We start from the raw sequence: 20,652 nt of genomic DNA, 5'->3' as shown, positions 1-20,652 counted from the left end.
AAATGAAGAACAAGTGAAATACGGTAATGCTTTTGGAAAAATATTTCTTTTCAATTCTCTGTTTCTCTCACCACACGTTTTTTTCTTACTGATCCACTCTTTTCTTTTTTCTTACTAACCACATCTATATATATATATATATATATATATATATATATATTTAGATTACTTAAACAATAAGAAACCTAAAAAATATCTAACATAAATTAATAATACATATTTAGATTACTTAAACAATAAGAAACCTAAAAAATATCTAACATAAATTAATAATATATATTTAAATTACTTAAACAATAAGAAACCTAAAAAATATCTAACATAAATTAATAATATATATTTAGATTACTTAAACAATAAGAAACCTAAAAAATATCTAACATAAATTAATAATATATATTTAGATTACTTAAACAATAAGAAACCTAAAAAATATCTAACATAAATTAATAATATATATTTATATATTATATAATAATAATAATAATAAATTAATATAATATTAATCCTAATTAAATAAACTAATTAACAACTAAACACAATTAATATTAAGCACAAATAATATTAACGGCACACGATTAAAATACGATAAAATCGAGCGACACGAACGCGATAAAAACGATGACAATTTGCACAGCAAAACAGACAAATTGATAAAACCAATAAACCAGTAAATCGGTAAACCAGTAAAATCAACAACACGACTCAAACAGACTCGATTAAATCACACGGCACAACACGTAATTAAATAAACAACCCTAGGCAATAATAAAATCAACACGACATCACGAAAACGCTGACAAACACAATCACAAATAATCAGACAATACGAAAACTCTAATATATTCGAAATACAGTCAAAATACCGACAAACAAACAATTAAATAGATAAAAACGCACAAAACCTAATCGAAGCGATGCCACGCACAACAGAAATAAGCGAGATAAATACGAGGCAACGATATCGGCCAGGTTTTGCTAAAACAACGAAATACAACACGGTAAGCAACGAAAACACACAAAACCTAATCAAACCAATTGTCACGCAAAGTTTAAGAAATTGAGATGAATACGAGACAACGAGATTAATCAAGATGTGGTCAACAAAGCCAAAGTCAAATTTTGGGGTGCGACACTTGGCAGTCTGGGACATACCTTGCAACAAGGTCCGATTTGGAGCCATGTCCAAGTTGTATTGATATTGCTTGACAAAAGCCTCTGCCAAGTCTTTCCAGCTCTTGATGGTAGTACGAGACAAATGAGAATACCATTCACGAGAAGCTCCAGTTAGGCTGTCTTCAAAATAGTACATCCACAGCTTTTCATCTTTCGTGTGAGCTCCCAACCTTCCCAAATAAGATTGGAGATGAGTGCGTGGGCAAGAAGCCCCGTTGTATTTCTCAAAAGTAGGGGGTTTGAACTTGTGAGGAATCCTTACTCCCTGAACCAGACCAAGATTTGTGACATCAAAGCCTAAGGAATTTTGAGACTCCAAAGATTTGAGCTTCTCAGCAAGCTCATCCATACGGCGAGTGGTCTCGAGGGCCTCGTCGTGCAAAGAAAATTGATCATACTGATAATCTTCAGTAACGGGGTGCCCGTTAATCCGAATTCCTTGATTCACATTGTACCTTCCGCCAATACCATTTCCAACATTCCCTGTGTTGCCAACATTACCCAGGTTTCCATCAGCATTTGCGTTACCCGCGTTACCAGTGTTCACAGGGTTATCAGTGTTCCCAGGGTTACCAGGGTTTCCCTCAGCATTTAGTATCTCCACCTCAGGCCTCGGTTGCCCAACCAATTCCCTCAGCTTTTCTTGACCTGCTGCCATACCAGTCATCAATGTCATGAACTGATCCATCCTTTCACGCATATCAGCCAGCTCTTTCTGTACTTGGTCCATCGCTAGTCGTGGACGGTTTTCCTTTGTCGGGTATCTGTGAACTCGCTTGGGACCAATAACTGCCTGATACAGGGAACAAACATTAGACACTGCGGTGACACCTGCAAAACAGACAAGGGTTAATATGCATGGTATGCGATGCACTGCTTGTTCAGTTTTAAGGCACCCCCGTTTTGAAAGGGAATACCCTGCAAATGAATAAACATGAGATGTTGGATGCAAATATGCAGATGATGTTATGCAATGCAAAGGCATGTCAATCAGAATTGACGGATCCGCTTGAACATCTGTCAGGTTGCACTTCCTGGAGAGAAATTCACTGAGGAATATAATACAAGACCAAAACTCTGCTCCAGAAAAACGGGTTGGTTGGAGGTTAAGGTTTCCTGAATTTAGCCCACCCCTCACTGGTAGGTTCTAAGAACAGAAGTTCGTCAGCTTCATCCCTTCAGTCGCGAATAATACGTTTACCACTGAAGGTTTGGCATTATTACGGGATAAAAGACCTCCACTGACTCCCCTCAACAGGACATCCTAAAGCAAGTTCCCAGTCTCGGGGTCCTCGGATTGATCAGTGAGAATGCGCCCACCAGAGCTAACATAATCACGTCTCGGAGGAGAGGCCTCGACTGAGTTCTCGGGAAATGGTCACCAAAGTCGACGATTTCTAAAGGAACACCATGTCGTTACGGAACATCCGTAGGACATAATATATCCAAAAGAAACCTCGTCTGGGTGTGGTTCTTCACGAACGACTTAACGTAGCAACATGCCACGCAAGCCTCATGATCATCCACTCTAAAACCTGTGTGTACACTCAAGCCTGGGTAATGGGCTTATCTCTCATAGAACACCCCATCCCAACAAACAAACAAACAGATACAACAGATACAACAGATGCATGCGAGCAGGTAAGCAAATAAATGTACAAAAGCATGAACACCCAATAAACAAGAAATCAACATAAGCTAGGAGGGACTCGCTTAGGGAGGATGGACCAGCAAGAGGTCAACTTTTTAGTCCCCAGCAGAGTCGCCAGCTGTCGCAACCTGAAAAATACAGTGCGCAAAAAAACAACCGGCGAAAGAAAAAGACAGAAGAGTCGCCACCGTGCGTTATTCATCCCAAAGGAGGGAAAGGAAACGCTCGAAGTAAACCTGAAAAAGGAAAGGACAAGACGGGGTCTCGCAACCAAATCTTGGGTTCAGGAGTCGGTTATGCGAAGGGAAGGTATTAGCACCCCTACGCATCCGTAGTACTCTACGGGATCCACTTTTGTAGTTTTCGTCTAAAGGGTGTGAGTTTATCTTGTGCTGTTTACCAAAAAAAAAAGGGTTAAATGAAAATGACTCGCGCGGATGTCGCATCCACTGCATACGTATCTCATCTGAATATGAGAATCAGAGTCTTCGTAGCTCGGCTGACCTATGGGTTGGGGGATGTGTGCTCGCTAAGACATCGCGTCTTATGCCTACGTATCTCATCTGGAATGAGAATCAGAGAAAGCCGTAGTTCGGCTAACTACGGGGTTGTGGATTGGGTTTTGGACGAACGACGTCACTACGCAATCTACCGGATGCTCGACCTTTGGAGACTTACTCGCCTGTAGTAGAAGGAGTAAACGTGTGTTATGGAGAAGAAAAATCAATGAAGGGTTTGCTTGCATTGTAGGAACGCGCATGCAAAAGGGTAATGAGGATAAGACCTCATAGCTCTTAACCCTGGACAAAGGAACCTGCATAAAGTAAACACAAAAACATTGCCTCCTATCGAGGTCTTCCAGCTAGGAAAGCAGTAAAATGCGGGAAAAATGTAAAAGTACCACGCGGATAAAGATCCGAAGTAACAGCAATTAGAGGAATGGGAAACCCTGAGATCCTTCCAAGCTAACATCATCAAAGAAAGTGGGTCAGTACAGGTAATCGGAATGAAACCTCCAGGGGTTATCCCACAAATAAAATGGGAAACCACGCAAGTTATCCCTGCAAAAGTCATGTGCCTTCACAAAAACTCAACAAAAGGGTTAGTGAAACAAGATAGGGTAACCAAGAGTTGCCCCCAAATCAAAATGTAACCACATGAATCATGCTCTTTCAATTCACAAAAAGCTCACAAAAAGCAACCAAGGGTAGGAGGCATAAACCTCTTGTCAAACACATGCATCAAAAGGGTATCAAATTCACCCATAATACCTCATACATTTAGAGCATTCAAATTAAAGGCATAAAGATGATGGATATAGGGCAAACCTGATTGGAGAGCTTGATTGAAATTGAGTTGCACCCGTGAGGCAAAGGTGATTCTGTGCAGTTGAGTTCCCTTCAGGGTTTGGAGGCTGCTCTGACCTCAGGGTTTTGTTCCAAGGAAACCTCAGAGTATTTTGCTTCTCTTCCTTTTTCTCAAGTGAAGTCTTGGTATTTATAGACTGAATTTCATGGTTTTGTGGGCTCAAATGAGAGAGACCCAAGTCCAAAAATTTTTATTATATTTTATTTATTTTATTATTATTTTTTTTATTTATTTATTTATTTTGTAAATTTTTTTTTTTCGGATCTAATTCTGATTGACATGATGAAATGCAATATGAAATGCTAAATGAATGCATGAATGAGGAGGGCAAATTTTGGGGTGTTACATTAACCATTATCACTCTCCTAGGTTGTTCTTCAGGGACTTCCCGTCGAATTGGATGTTGTTCCAATCTTGCCCCTATGACCCTTTCGTCAGGCGCTTGCCTTGGTGGTCGAACCTGATCTATAGTTGGTTCTTCTCCCTGGATTATAACCTGGTTTGGCCTACGTCGAACAAAAGACTGTGGAGCGCCTAGGAAATCTGTTATGCGTCCTATCTGCGCTGACAGTTGTTGGTATGTTTGGGCATTGTCAGTGTTAGTCCTATTCACATTCTGTATCAGGGGAGAAAAAATGGTATTCATTTCTCTGGCCAGAACTCCTACCATATCATGGTTACTGGCATCTATTTGTTGTCTAAAGGCTTCCTGGTTATTCGTTGTAAGGGTAGGTAATATGGTGGGGACTCCTTGTGGTTGGGTATTTCGACCTACATGGTTCATGCCAGAGCCAGAATTTTGAATTGGCGAAATAACCGTATTATGTGGTTGAGTATATATGGAAGAATTGTTTTAAACACCAGCCATGGCAGTAGATGGCATTCCATATGGGTATTCTCTCACATGCCTAAAGTTCTCGAATCCTGGTGGCCTAGGGGTTGAAATTGCAGGAGTGTCTGCTACGCCTGACATAATAGGCATTGTTGTCGAATTATGCAAGGCCATGGATCCAGATGTTGGTATGGCCTGTGCACTAGGGATCTCAGTGGATACATTAATCGCATTTGCTCTGATTGTGCTTGTTCCCTGGGGAGGGAATTGTTCCCCTTGACTGGTTGTATTAACCATATTTTTTGCGTTTTTTCTGTTGGTTATAGGTTGCGAATTGTTGGCTATCCTATCACTTCTAAGGATCATACAACACTAATTTTTAAACCAAAAGAATAACAACAATTTTGTATTGTAAAAGTAAAGCAAACTATTGTAATTAACAATTCTTTTGACACTGTCCCACTGGGCGTGCCAATTTGTTTACCAGTGATTTCTGATAAACAACCGCTAGTCTTCCAATATTATATATTTTTGGTAACTTACAGGATCGACTAGATTGATCCTAGGACATGTGTCTCAAGAACTATTATTACGGTGATTTGTCTCATGGTTAAGTTTGTTTCTAGTTTATGAACAGCGAAAAGTGTTTTGACAACAATTCTAAACGAAATTTATGACTTTATGAATAAAGAATAAATGACGATAACTTTGTAGGAAAGTGTGTTTAAAGATAACGAAAGTACTTGGAAAAGGTGAAAATAAGTGACTTGAAGTAAATGTTTTAAGTTTTGAGAAAGTGCTGGAAATGAAAACTTGGCGAAATGCAAATGCAAAGGTAAAAATGATGATAGAAATACTGAAAGTAAGGGCAATTCGACAGAAGAAAAGACGGTGAATAATCTTAATTTAAATAACTTTGCATGAAATAGATAACATGAACGAAATTATGGTGTTCTTCATACATACATTTTCAGCGTAAAACTCTTTTCTCTCGCTCTGGTACTTTGAGTATTTTTGTGAATTTCTGTATATCTGTTTGAACACACTGAAATCTAAAACTAAGACCCCTATTTATAACAATTCGACCCTAACGGCCTCTACATAGATGACCGCCACGTTCGACCTTTTCAAGCGTTGCATATCTCAGATGTTTCCACGTGTTGGCTTGACGAAACTGCTTCGTTTAAATTTTAAATCTTTCTTGCTTGAAGCTTCGACTCTGTAACAACGCCTACGTCGAATAGAGCTTTGTGGAGATCCAAAAATCTTCTAAGTCTCAGGCTTCGACAATAAAGATTTGTTCACCCAAGAAAAGAATTCAACAGATAGCTTCGACACAACCATTTTTATTTATTCTCAAAAACGTAACACTCCCAAAGAACTTCAACTATTTGTCGAAATCTCCAGTTAACAAGTAAATGATGATGTAGTACTTGCTATAATGAGCTTGAGATTTTAATGCGGTGGAGCATAGGCGGACCTACAATGTTAGCACTTCAACGTTTTAGCCTGTAAGAGAATGAAAAGTGATGTGTGAGTGGGAATTGTAAGACCCCATTTTGTCCCTAAGATCCCTCATGGCATCATATCATATCATATCATTGCCTCAAGGATCATTGTACACCTTGCTTCCCCTCCTTGTGGGCGGGTCATCTTTTGAGTGTGGTTCTTGATCACCAAGCATGTTTAGCATTTGTATATCATTGCTTTTCATTTGTTTACTAACCAAAAGTACAAAAATATTGTCATCTAACCTTGTTACTTGCAGATGAAGCAAAACTAGGCCAAGCCAGTCAATGCATTCATTGAGCCATAGATGGTGGCCATTCTGAAGAATTTGGGCACCATTGATCATTCATCAAGAGTTCATATGAACCATGACATCATTTTGAATCAAGATCTCCAGCGGTAGAGGCTTGGATTTCATCAGAGCATCCTCTGGTCAGCTGAAACCCTAGAAAAGTCAACACAAGTCAACTGTGCATTCAATCATGGATTTGAAGGTGTGAGACGGTTAGAGAGGCCTCATTCATGTCCATACAAGTCTCATATAACATGTCAAACATCAACAATGGAGGATTTGAGGTCAGACAAAAAGTTTCCAAAAATAGTAAGTGACCTGTAATTTCAAACTGCCAAAAATGGAAAGGTCTTCTCCTCAAATTTACATCATCAAGCAAGCTTCAAATCAAATTTTGTCCAACATGAAAGTTGAAGATATTTCTCTCACCTTTCCAAAAAGTTCAAGAACATCCATTTCTCATGTGTGGTTGGCAAGTTATGATCAAATCATTGTCAATGGATTTTGAACTTCAACAAGGCATAACTTTTGCATCAAAAGGCCAATCCATGTGGTTCTTTTTGGAGCAATTTTCTCTTGATCTCTACTATCATAATCATGCATCACATTTCATTAAAACTCATTACAAAAAAGTGCATTTTTCACTTGAATTCATTTTTGAATTTTGGAGGGAAATCTCCAATTTAAAAAATATGCATTGCTATTACATTTTTCCATTGCATTTGATTCAAAAATCACATTTTGAGTGCATTTTCATGCAGCCACGAGTATTGTAGCATGCCATGCACATGTGAGGGTATTATGGCCATTTTTGCATTTTACACTTCATTTGAGCTAATTCTCATTACCACTTGATAAGCATGATTAAGGATTGGATTAAGAGAGGGTATATAACCCTAATCATAACAGAATTCTGCAAGAACCACAATTCACAAATTCAGATCCAAAATTTTTTCTCTCAATTTTTGAAGCAACTTGCATTGTTCTTGCTCTGTTCATCATCAAGCATCATCACTGAGTAGAATTCAAGCTAGATCCAGGTGAATCCGTGCATATTGAAGCTGTTTCAAGCAAGAGCTCATCAATGGTGAAAGCTCAAATTCGTGGATCCAAGCCAATTAAGCATCAAAGATCCCTCCATTCACTCATACAAGGTTGCTAGGACACAATTGGAGCATAGCCATGACCTGGGACACTTGAAATCGAAAGCTGCTCTACAAGAGGTGTGAATTCGATTCTCTCTTTTCTTAAATTCATCATGTGATATTTGTAGAGCTTGCTTGTGTGGTGATTCTGAGCCAAAAATCATTTGATTCCATGCTATATTGAGAGAGTTTCGTGGATTTAAAGTTTTATGTTCAAAAGTTGATTTGCTCGATTCATGCTTGATGTAGTGTTTTTGGATGTGTTAGTTGTTGATTCTTGTTGCCTAACGTTAGATCTACGTGATGATGTGCACGATTTGTGTTTCTGGAACTTTTTGATTTTTTCTGGAAAAATCATTGATGAAGATCATGAAGATCTTCATGTGTTCTTGACCGCTGGAGATTTCCTGCGGATTTGCTTGCAGCCTTCATTGCGCTAGCTGCGTTTTTACCTGCGGATCCACATGCGTTACCTGCGGATTCACGTGTTACAGCATGCATGCATGCGCCTAGGGTTTGTCCTAAACGACTGCGTTTAGGTAGCGCGCGCTGGATTTCAAATCCACACGCGGTTCGATCCCGCTCCAAAGCATTTTCACATGTTGCCTTGCCTTATTTTTCCACTTATGCTTATCATGTTCATATGCTTCCTTTCATCATTTTTTAATTTTCTTCCACATTAAAAAATTCATAACTCCTAAAATAATAATCCAATTGACATGAAATTTTTTGTGAAATGTTCATCATCATGTCTACTTTTTTATGGATATTTTTCCAGATTTTGTGCTCGGTTAGATTTAAAAATTGCCTAGGGTTTGTTCTCACATGTCATTTCTTGCACATTGCTTGCCATTTCTTTTATGAAATCATGATGCTTGATCCAATGAACATGAAAATTTACATGCATAATCTAGACTCATTCCTGAGCATTTTGGTATATAGTTTGCTATTTTTGCATTTCTGGTTTGTGAGATATGATATGATCATTGGAGGTGTGACAATGTGTGTCACGCCATTTCTTGTTCAATTTGCTGATTTTATTTACCATACCAAATTAATGCCAAATGATCTGAATTTTTTGCATGATGATACTTCTGGATGTTTAGTTTGCTTGTGAATTTTTGTAGAATTTTTTGAGTGCATTTCCAATTTGTTTAAGAATTTCTCTTCTGTTTGACCATTTATGGACTTTTTGAGAGTCATGAACTTCTATGATTTGTGAAATTCTTGATGTTTATTGGATGGACCTGAAATTTTGCACATGTATTCTAGACACCTTGAAGTTTGCCATGGATTTGGTTTGATGTCCATATCATGTTTGGATTCTGTTTTATGCTTGCTTGAAGTTGATGTATGGTTTTGTGCCTTGTTTGAGCTTGTTTGAGCATGCTTTGACTTGATGATTTTAGTTGACATGCTTCCACTTATCCAAATGCCATGATTTTTGGTATGATGATCCTTTGATGTGTTCTGTTTAGGCATGATTTTTCTTGGAATTTATTGAGCCATTTTTGGTTTGATTTGCCTTGGTTCATTCTGTTTACCTCATTGAGCTTTCAACTTGCATGCTTTGACATGATTTGTTTATGAAATGAATTTGATGAATGCTTTTGATATGGGACCAATTGGATGATGTTTTTAATTGATAAATCTTGATTCTTACCAATTTTCATGTTCTGTTTTGGTCTATTTCTCCTCCTTTGACCCTAGGCTTTGGCCTAAGGGTTTACTTCTCATGTTTGAGTTTGTTTTCAGGTTAAGAAGCATGTGGCTTTAAGGAGATTAATTCATATGGCTTAAGTTGGTTTGTGTGGTTGTTATGGACTAACTTTGACTTGTTTTGTAGGATGTTTTGAGCCTAATTGCTTGTATATAGTGTGTGCTAACTGAATGATTGATTGCTTGCTTCATCTGTACATGTTTGCTTGTTTGCCTTTGTGCATTTATCATCATTAATTGTTCATTATTGCATGATCATCATTTCATATCTTTGTGACACATCTTTGTTTGCCCATTGAGGAATCAGTTGTAAGTCCAGTTGTTGGCCACTGTTCCTATGATTTGGAAGGGATTGAGTGTAAGACCATTTCATTGGCCACTTATGTCCTCTTTGCTTAGTGCTTTTATCTTGTTTGTTGTATGTGAGGATGCAATTGTAAGTCCATGTTGTTGGCACTTGTATTTCCCATGATCATCTGTTGGAGATTAGAGTAAGCCCAGATAGATTGGCATCTGATATCCATGTTTTGTGTTTGCTTTGTGAGATTGGTATAAGTCCAGTTGATTGGCATCCGGTATCATTTCTTTGTTTGTTCCAGGAGATTAGTGTAAGCCCAGATAGATTGGCATCTGATATCCATGTTTTGCTTCTTTGCTTTGGGAGACTAGTGTAAGTCCATTGAGTGGCATCTGGTATCCATCTTTGTTTTAGGAGATTGGTATAAGTCCAGTAATTGGCATTCGGTATCCGCTTTTTATTGACTTTTGCCTGATACTTTGTTTATCTGTTATGTGCATTGTTGCCTATTCCAAAGGACACACTTGAATCATCTTCTATATGATTTCAAGAGGTGAACTTCTAGGAAGTTTTACACTCCTTCATCCATTCCTTTTGTTTCAAAATCCCTTTTCACTTGTTGACTTTTAAAGCTTGTAAATACATAATGTGCAAACACTTTCATGTCTTTTCAAATTAGAAACCTGGACCTTAAGTCCTTGACTTTTCAAACTTCATTTCAATAACACTTCTTTGAATTGAATCTTAATCATGCTTTGACCATATTTTGTGAATAATCATAATCAATTAACTTCACCCACTCAATTGTTTTGTGGCTTTGTCCATTATTGATATGTTTTCATACATTAGCCATAGGTTTCAATTCTCATAGTGGTTGATGTAAATCTCACCACATCCTTAGTGAGTTGATTGTAAGTCTTCCATACTTATTATAGGGTTAACCCCTCACTAGTATGTTGAAGCCATCCTCGCATGGTGGATTGTTGGTATTGGTTGAGTTTTCTCCCATTGAGAATGAAAAGCCTTAGTGCTCTTGTTTTAAAATGAACCCACACAGGTTTTGGAAATCTTTTAGCCGAACTACGGCGTTTTGATCCTTTACCTTTGTATGGAAAGGTACGTAGGCAACGGGTTCATCCGTTCAAACACAAAAATAATAAAATTGTACATTCTTTTCTCATCTTCCCATTCATGTTTGCACAATATGTCATAGATAAATAAACTTTTTCTTGGACAACAAGTGTGAAAAGGGCTCCCTAGGACGTGATGGGTGCCTAACACCTTCCCATTGCGTAATTTACCCCTTACCCAGATTCTCTGATCTTTTCATTAGTTTTCTATGTGTAAAACTTCTTAGGCTTTTGTTCGCTTTTTAGCCAATCCTTTGGATAAATAAAAGTGCGGTGGCGACTCTATCTTTGTATGTTTTGCTTTTGATTTAATCAATAAATCATAAAGTGACGAATACACCGCTACAGGAATGAATTTGAATACTTGAGAAATGTCGTACCTATCCTCTTATATAATGGAGACGGTTAGAAACAAAAAGTGTGGAGTGAGGTGTGGATCGCAATTAGCCATCAGATTGATTTAGATAGTCAGCAAAGCTCCTCAAGGCAGAATTACCCGCTTCAGGGAGAGTAAAGGTATACTTCTTCGATGCACTTTACTACCTTCGCTCTACCATTGGGATTTTTCGCTTTTAGTCTTGTGAGCCCAAAAAAAATGGTTTTTGAAGAGACATAAATGTTCTCTATTTGTATTGAGAATTTTTCACATCAATATTAGGTGTAGTCCTTTTCTTGCATATCTTATTTTTAACTGCATGATATTGTCTTGTTATTCTAGAACCCATCATGATTATGTATCATGCAAAAGTTTATCATTCGAGAGTATTCATATGTATATAAAGCTTCTCTTCAAAAATGGAGGCTTTATTGTAACTTTTCAACATTTGGATAAAAATATTACATTAAGAGAGCCACTGCTTATTGATCGCCAGAGACCTAATGGTTGGTTTCGAGTTTATTTGGATTGGTTATCCACGTCTATCTGGACAAGATGATCTACCATACCTAGAGAGAGTTGAATAGCCATGTCTCTCGGCATCTTGATTATGCAGACCACGTTAGTCTCCATGGTTTTGCCTTCACCTTCCTTTTGGTCTTATTGCGGCATTTTATATCTCCTATTTGCTCCAGATAAGTCGACACTTATCGTCACCAGCTCATCATGAACGTTATGGTGTTTCAGCTTAAGCTTGACTAGGGATGCCATTGCATCTAAGGTCACTGTGAAGAGTCTGCCTAAGATGCAACGATTTTGCAAAGAACTTCCAAATACTGAGACTTGGTTGTCCTGATATCTCGTCCCTCTTCCATGGTGACCATCAACTCAATGTATCCCCAAGGACGGGTTACCGTGTCATTGAAGGCTTACAAGTTGGATCCTTCTTAGGTTCATAACTTCTCTTTCTTCAACCCGGTCTTTTCAAAAAAGTTTGAGTACATGATGTTACAGGAATGCTGCCATTAAAAAGCACCTGAGAGATGTCGAAATTAGAGATCATGATTGTTATTACCAAAGGAAAGATCTTGTTTGAGATTCCCCCTGCCTTTTTTGTTGTCATAGAATTCGAGGATTTTTCTCTCCGCCACCTCGATTGAAGTGTTTCCTTTTTTTCTAATGACGACCATCAGTTCAATAGTTTTCCTCTTCATCATTCCTTTGGAGGGATTTCTTGCTCTTGGGACACCATTAGTGATGGAAGCGGTGTATTGACATTTTGCTTTATAACCTTTTTCTTCCCCATCGCTGGTATCCTTCCCTTTGATTGTGCTAACATCTTTGATGGTCTTCTTTGGGGTTTTCTTCCTCTTGAGGGAGCACTTCTTCTTTGGTGAGTGCTTCCAGCATCCTCTGCCTCTTTTTCTCTCTGGTGTACTCGGCAAGCCAATTATTCTTGATCAACCCTTCTATTGTGTATTTTAGTCGGATGCAATCATTCATGTTATGGTCGTGACTATTATGGAAACTGCAATACTTTGACATGTTTCTTTGGGAAGATTCTTTGATCGGGTAAGGGTTATTGACTTTGGGTTCCTTGAACTCGATGTTTGTGCATTCCTTCTAAATTTTCTCACTCGAAATATTCAAGGAAGCATAAGTATTGAATATGGACTGGGGGGCAGTGTTCTCCTTTTTCTTTATCCCAACCACCATCAATCTCTGGCGCTCAGTTGGGTTCATTCTCAATTTAATCCCTCGGCCAGGAGTCTCCCTTCATAATTGATGTAAGGTTATGCATTACTCAATAACTTTTTAAGTTATGGTCTTCCTTGAGGCCTCATCTTCTCCCGAAACACGCAATTCGGCCTTAACCCCTTCTCGAAAATCCTAAACTTCAACATGTTATTCGTACCCCAACAACCACTGCCACTTTGGTAAAACGATCGATGTACCCCCGTATGGTTTCTTTATTTCCCCTGAGTGATCCCATTATGTTCGACCATTGTTATGGGTTGTCTCTTTTAGGCGGTGAAGTGGATGGTGAAATCTTTCAAAGGTCTATCCAAGGATCTATACTCTCGTCCAAGATGGGCCTAAACCAAGCCATTGTTGATCTAGTTACAGTTAATGCAAAAAGCGTACATTTTACTACCTCATGGACGTTATAGTAATCTAACTTGTCGACCATGTATTTGACATGTTCGCATGGGTCTCTGGTTTGATCATAGCTTTGAAGATGAAAAGGTTTCTCTAGTGACCTCGGCATTCTGATATCAAGGATACGAGTAGACAAAGGATTTTTTTTTGCTCCAGGACCAGAGTATCTTCGTCTATATTTCCCTCAAGGACATATGGTTATTGCTTCCTCCTTCATGATCTGGGGGAGGGGTCTTATGACTTCAGTGACAACTATGAGCTGATGACCTCAAAATCTCTCCTCGCGGCGTTGATGCCCCAAGGAGGCCAATTCAAGAATAACAAATTGATTTCTTTGAGAGCCTACCTCCCGCACAGTGATATTCTTCAAGTTATCTTGATGTAGGCTCTCTTCAATTGTGAATAATCTTTTCACTAGGAATTATGAGTTATGTTGTTGCACCAGATTGTAAACATTATTCAACAAATCAATAACTCTTTGCACCTCAAGGTTAGCATGCAACAACTGAAGTTCGGGGAGTATTTTCTTTCCAAGAATCATAGGTAGTGATGGAGGTCGGTGTGAAGATTCGCCTTGATAAAATTCATGCGCAAATTCGAATAACAAAAGAGTTTAAAATACTCTATGACCAACTCTCACTGAACATGATCTTGTTATGAAGAATTAGATGAAGACGTTATCAAGACTGGATCGTCTTCTGTTTGAGGAAGAGGAAGTGAATATTTGACAACTTCATTAGCGACGACAGTGACTTTCTATTGAATGGGAGATTGGTTGGCTCTGAATGCCACCATGGTTTACGAATATGAAGAAAGACTTATTGGAAATAAGGTTGTGATTCGAAGAAGAGGGTCAAGAAATGGAGATTTGAACCTCTAAGAGATGGTTTGGATCTCAGGATCAGACGAGAACTAAATATCGAAATGCACAGAAATCGGATCTCAATTTTTGCAGAGGGCGTCGATGTTCCGTTGTGGAATCAAGAGTGTTTGGTAAATGATGAAGTAATGCTTGTTAGGGTGAACTTGAGCTTCTGATACGATGGAAAATAGGATGACCTGCAAGATTAGCATTCTAACATCCAGATCAGTAAGAGCATGAAAAACGATGTGAGGACGAATTTGGATATCTGAGAAACTTTGTGTCTCTCCTCTTAAATAGTGGAGATTGGAGACTCTTATCAACAAAAAGTATAGAGTGGGGTGTGGATCACAATCAACCGTTAAATTGATCTAGACGGTCAACAGAATTTTTTAAGACATAATTACATGCTTCATGGAGATAAAATGTCTACTTATTTAACATGTTTTACTACTTTTACTTTACCAATAGACTTTTCGATGGGTCGGAACAAATGGTTTATGACAAAACATATATAAGTGTTTTCCACTTGTCATTAGAGAAAACCTTACAATTTTTCTCATTTAATGAAAATTATTTCTTTTCCCGTATCATTTATTGGTTTGTGATATTATCTTGTTATTCTATAACCCAACATGATTATGTATCATGCAATGTGATATTATCTTGTTATTCTATAACCCAACATGATTATGTATCATGCAAAACTCTATCGTATAAGAGTGCTCACGTGTATATAAAGCTTCTCTTATAAAGATGGAGGCTTTATTGTAATTTTTCAGCATTCCACTAAAAGCATTACATTAAGAGAGGCTATAAAAAATCCAAAAGTACATTGAAATAGGATTTCACACATAAACTTATTCTCATTATAAGAAAAAGCCAAAATGCAAACTGAACATGAAAAAGCTTATGCAACCATTCTCATTAGAGAAGACATGTATCACACAGTACACACATATAAGTGTTCTTTTTTCTTCATTTTTTCGAGCAAAATTTATTAAAAGATAGTAGACAAAGGATAGTGGGGTACCCCACACTTTACATCAAGATGCAATCGTAATCTTACAATAAAGTGAACATAATACAAAGATATAGATACCTTTTCAAGAACCAGCTTCTAACTTACTTAGATCAATTCAGCTTTATACGTGAAAATAACAAAATTATACAAACTCACATTTTGGATTTATACTAATAATTATGCAGCCAAAATTGGAACCCTCTTATGCCCTATGAAATGCTGCTTAAGCATATGATAGTTATTTCTATAGTGTTCAAGAGAGAAGCATAGCTGCCGAATCGCCTCGCGCTTCTCTTCGGCTGTTTCTAAAATCTCCGATTTTTGCCTCTCCACCTGTTCCTCGAGTTTCTTAGCTTTTGTTTTCATCTCTTCTGCTTGTCTGCGTGATTCTTCCATTCCGGAAATCAGTTGGACATGTTCTATATGTAATTCGTTCAAATGTCGGTCGAGGCTTTCAATCCTGCCGTCTCTAGAGTTCACATCTTCCTTGAGCGAACCTATTTCGATATTGAGATTATCAAGGCTTACATTGAGTTCTTTTATGTTGTTTTCTCTCTGCTTGATTTCTGCCTTTAGCAATTCGATTCTGTCTTTGAATTCTGCCTCGATTTCAATCCTTTCGGATTGAAGGTTTCTGATCTCCTCTTCAAACGATCGACCGCGGCATTCCCATTCTCGGATCAGCTCTTTTAAATGTGTCTGTTCCTCCAACAACTTGGACATTTCCAACTTCAAATTAGCTTTCTCCGGGAAGATTTTCTCCTCGGCATCCGATACAGCTGTTTTCAACTCCCTGATCTCATTATCCCGGTCCAATAAACTACTCTTTAACCTCACGAGTCTTTCTTGGAATTTCGTGCTCTCTCTTTTCTCGGCGTTGAATTTGGATTTCCAAGAAGAAATATCCTTTCGAGCCAAGTCAAGTTGATCCTGCAGCTGCTGAATTCTTTCCTTGGATTTATTCACCTCAGTTTTCAGCGAAGCAACTTGCGTTTCGGAAGCCTTGAGATTTTCTTTCACGATTTGAAGCTCCTCTGTAAGTGCCACAGTGTCATTACTCGGCTCGAACAATTCCCTATCCGCACCATCAATGCTTCCTTGAACCTCCAGTTCCTTATCGACACTAGCATCGGTATTTCCTGAATCCAAGGATCTGTAGTTTTCGAGTTCAGTCTTTAGTTTAGCGATTTCTTCTTCTGAAATCTTTAACTTTTCATTCACAATCATTAGATCTTGTTCATATGCATTAATCTTGGCATATGCGTCTTCAACATTCTCGATTCTAGCCTCACTAGATGAAACGGAAACCTCTACGTGTTCCCCTTCCTGTGTCCATAGCTTTTCTTTCACCTCGCGTAGTTCATTTTCCAACTCGGATATTCTTCTGTTCATCCCCGGATCACTTCCATTCCGTGAGAAAGCTGAATAATTATTGACCGATGAATCATCAGATTCCTCCTCAGAATCCGTCACACTCGAGGACTCATCTCCGTCTTTTTGGTTTATATCAGAAGCATTTCCACCAGGTCCCAGAAAGAAATCAAACCCAGCAGCTCGGTTGCTAGATTTAGTATGACCAACATTTGGAGAGGGCAGAGTCGAAGACGGTTCAGAGCCGGTGTCTGAAAAGCCCGAGCCTTGAGATTGGAGATCAGTTTGAACATTCTTCCGCAACTCTCCGGTCACATGATCGTAACGTTCTGCCAAGGCTCGGTAACCACGGTAAAACTCCTCGACCAAAGCAATCAACTCTGGTCTCTTCTTGTAATACATTTCAGCTTTTCTAGCAAATGAATCTGCGTCCTCTTCTATCAGCTTCAACATCCGTTTCACACTCCGGTCCATCTCTGAGATTAAAGATGATTTTATAAAAATGGTGATTCAATTTACCATTTAAAAAATATCTAGGCTATCTTAAAGAAGATAATACTCATTTAAACCATGATTATGAAACTCTGCTACTGGTTAGAAACATACTAGTACAAGAGTTTATCATTCAAATCACAAATCTCGCGATGAATGCTAATAATGTAATACAAAGTATAAATCAATAATAAACATACAGCATTTTTTGTCAAAAAACATATGTAACCACAAGAGCATTGCAACTGTCCCTAAGGAGTAGTCCAATGGTTTCAACTGAGACACCGAAAGAATTATATGCATGTCCAAGGTTCAATAGCAGGCACTTCGGCAAAATCACGATATTTGTTAGAGATTTTAACATTAGTTTGCAAGTTGGTTACAAATTTGTTAGAGTAGGTGAGAGTTACTTTAATTGCAAGTTACAAATTAATTACACTAAATTGCTAATTTGGTTACACTAGATAAATGTAAATTATTAGTTGCTAGTTAGTTACAAATTGGTTACAATGATAAGAGTTAGTTATTAGTTGCTTGTTAGTTATAAATTAGTTAATAGATCATAGTTAGTTATTAGTTGCTAGTTAGTTACAAATTGGTAACACTATATGAGTTAGTTATTAGTTGCTAGTTAGTCACAAATTGATTACACTAGATGAGAGTTAGTTATTAGTTGCTAGTTCGTTACAAATTGATAACACTATATGAGTTAGTTATTAGTCGGTTATACTAGATGAGAGTTAGTTATTAGTTGTTAGTTAGTTACAAATTGGTAATACTAGATGAGTTAGTTATTAATTGCTAGTCAGTTACAAATTGGTTATACTAGATGAGAGTTAGTTATTAGTTGCTAGTCAGTTACAAATTGGTTATACTAGATGAGAGTTAATTATTAGTTGCTAGTCAGTTACAAATTGGTAACACTAGATGAGTTAGTTATTAGTTGCTAGTTAGTTACAAATTGATTACATGAGTTAGTTATTAGTTGCTAATTAATTACAAATTAGTTACACTAAATTAGTTATACTCTTAGTCTATATAAATCTCCTTGTATCACTTTAATGAAATATGCTTTCATTTTGATGAATACAACCGAATTTATTTCACTTTCTCGTATTTTCTCTCTTCTATGGTTTCTTTAGATTCTATCAAGAAATTAACATGATTCTAATAATCTCATTTTAATTGAAACCTATCAAAAACAAACTCCAACACCGATCATGTAAAAAACATAGAACACTTGACACCGTTGCATATAACATAATATTTGACCTTCATTTATCCATCTACTATTTAAAAAGTTAAAAATATTTTAATTAAAATTAATATTTTTAATTCTTTATTGATAACCTTACTTCAATTCATTTTTAACCCTTTTAGATGACGGTGTGATTTGTCAAAAAAATATATATAAAAGGTACTTGAAGCAAAGAAAAAATTAAATTTTTGTGAAACAATTGTATGAGTTTTCTGACATATGTGGCGGAAGTCAGACACTAATTCAATGAGTGTCAAACAAAGGGAAAAAAATAGGAGTTACATGTCTGACTTTTTTAATATTTGTTTGATTTTTCAGTATACGGGTGTCCTACAAGTGTCAGATACCAAGACGTGTCGAACACGGCGACAGACATATTCGTATAGATTAAAACAAGGACTAACAAAATAATTAATAAAAACAAGAGCATTGCAATTGTAATAATTGTAATTATTAGGTTACCTTCAAGATTTCCAGAGAGCCACCTAGAATTCTTGGGACCAATATGACTATCCCACCACCAAGAATGTGATTTCCTTGATTCCAACCTCTTCATTTGCTTACTAGAATTAACCTATAAAACAAAATAACCAATTATAATAACACATGCATTAACATAACCACTGGATCAAGTTCCATGTGACACCTACCCCAGAAGCAGCCATTTTCAACACCAAGTTCTACGCTTCTACCTAAGCTCCTAAATTGTTGACAATAAACACAAAACATGAAAACAAAAACAATTAATTAAGAGGCATTTAGAAAATATAAACTAACAATAAAAGATAATTAATGTGGACCCATCTAGATGGGCCTGTATGTATTCCACCGACCCTGGCCCAGAACGAAAACAGCAGTGAAACAAGACAGCATGAGTTTCGCGCGGACAATTTTAAAATGAAAAGTAATAAAATATATAACCAAAGTTAATTTTTATTTTTTTAAATAAAATAAAAGTTTTGAAATTTTTTATTTTATTTATTATCTTACAAAAAAACAAGGGAACGTGTTTAAGGTACAGCTATATCCACCCGTTGAGGCGCGCAATCGCCGCTTGGAAACATGTTTCTTGACTGGTTGGTTGGTTGCATAAATTTTATTTTATTTTGAAAATAAAAATAAAAATAAAAATAATTTGTGTGATGAATAAAACAAAATTATTTCTTTAATTATTGTAATACTAGCTTTTTATGGTATCTTTTTTGTAATTTTATTGATTGATTTTGTCCAATAATTCCAAAATCTGTGTTTTACTGGAACAATAGGTAAGGTTCATACAAACATAAAAAAAACCATGTCAAAGGATTTCATAAAACAAAATTAATTAAATAAAAAAAAACATATTTTAGCCAGAAAAATACAAAAACAACCCAAATTTGAAAATAATTGAAATAAACACAGAAAATGATTAGTAGAAAAATTAAAGAGAGGATAGAAGTGATTTGAAGAAATAAGAGAATGAGTTTGTTTAGTTACCTGAAAATGAAGAAGCTGCAGGATGAAGCTGAAGAGGCTGCAGGATGAAGCTGAAGAAGCTGCAAGATAAAGCAATGGATCTGGGAAGAGAGAGAGAGAGAGAGGGGGAGAGAGAGAGAGGGGAATATGAAAGGGTTAAAAATACGAAGGTGTTGGAGAGGTACTACTTGTATTGAGTAGTGTGGGGACAGAGAGGAAAAGAAAATGGCCGGAAAAGAAAGTCTTTGTGGTTTGTTTATTCTATTTAATGTCCATTAACTTCTCATCACTCCATTTTCTTTTAAATGATTGTATCACCTTTTTCATTAGTCTATTTTTATTTATTACTAGTAATTGGTAATAATTTTAGTCAATTATTTTTTATTTTATTGAAGGAAAAAAATTGAATAGGTATATTAGTATAGCCCAAGAATTTGGTTTAATGGGTCATGATTCGACTTACTTATAACTATTTGAGCTTGAAGTCGGTTGTCAATGTGAAAACTTCCTTATCAATATTACTACTATTGTGCT

At 37.0% G+C, this 20,652-nt stretch overlaps 1 protein-coding gene across 2 annotated transcripts; it reads right to left on the bottom strand.

The window, feature by feature from the left end:
• Window positions 1–15,529: 15,529 nt before the first annotated feature.
• Window positions 15,530–20,392, bottom strand: LOC127118431 (protein NETWORKED 4A). Of its 2 annotated transcripts, XM_051048635.1 has the most exons (4): window positions 20,140–20,391; window positions 19,314–19,363; window positions 19,126–19,237; window positions 15,530–17,389 (listed from the first exon to the last, which is right to left on the bottom strand). In XM_051048635.1, the coding sequence occupies exons 2-4, from the start codon at window positions 19,326–19,328 to the stop codon at window positions 15,720–15,722; spliced, it is 1,797 nt and encodes a 598-aa protein (XP_050904592.1). In that variant the 5' UTR covers window positions 19,329–19,363; window positions 20,140–20,391; the 3' UTR covers window positions 15,530–15,719. The 2 variants fall into 2 exon arrangements, with proteins under 2 accessions (XP_050904592.1, XP_050904593.1); XM_051048636.1 differs by lacking the exon at window positions 19,314–19,363 and having other exon boundaries at window positions 20,140–20,392.
• Between the last annotated feature and the right edge of the window lie 260 nt (window positions 20,393–20,652).

Source organism: Lathyrus oleraceus, chromosome 2 (assembly GCF_024323335.1).
Source record: "Lathyrus oleraceus cultivar Zhongwan6 chromosome 2, CAAS_Psat_ZW6_1.0, whole genome shotgun sequence".
Lineage (NCBI taxonomy): Eukaryota > Viridiplantae > Streptophyta > Magnoliopsida > Fabales > Fabaceae > Lathyrus > Lathyrus oleraceus.
Note: the sequence above shows the minus strand (reverse complement) of the source record. Positions and strands in the feature narration are given on the sequence as shown.

Bases quoted from the DNA above. Each gene is read 5' to 3' on its own strand.
- LOC127118431 (XM_051048635.1), bottom strand. The intron at 17,390-19,125 runs GTAACCTAATAA...CTTTAATCTCAG, and splicing joins GCTCTCTGGAAATCTTGAAG to AGATGGACCGGAGTGTGAAA.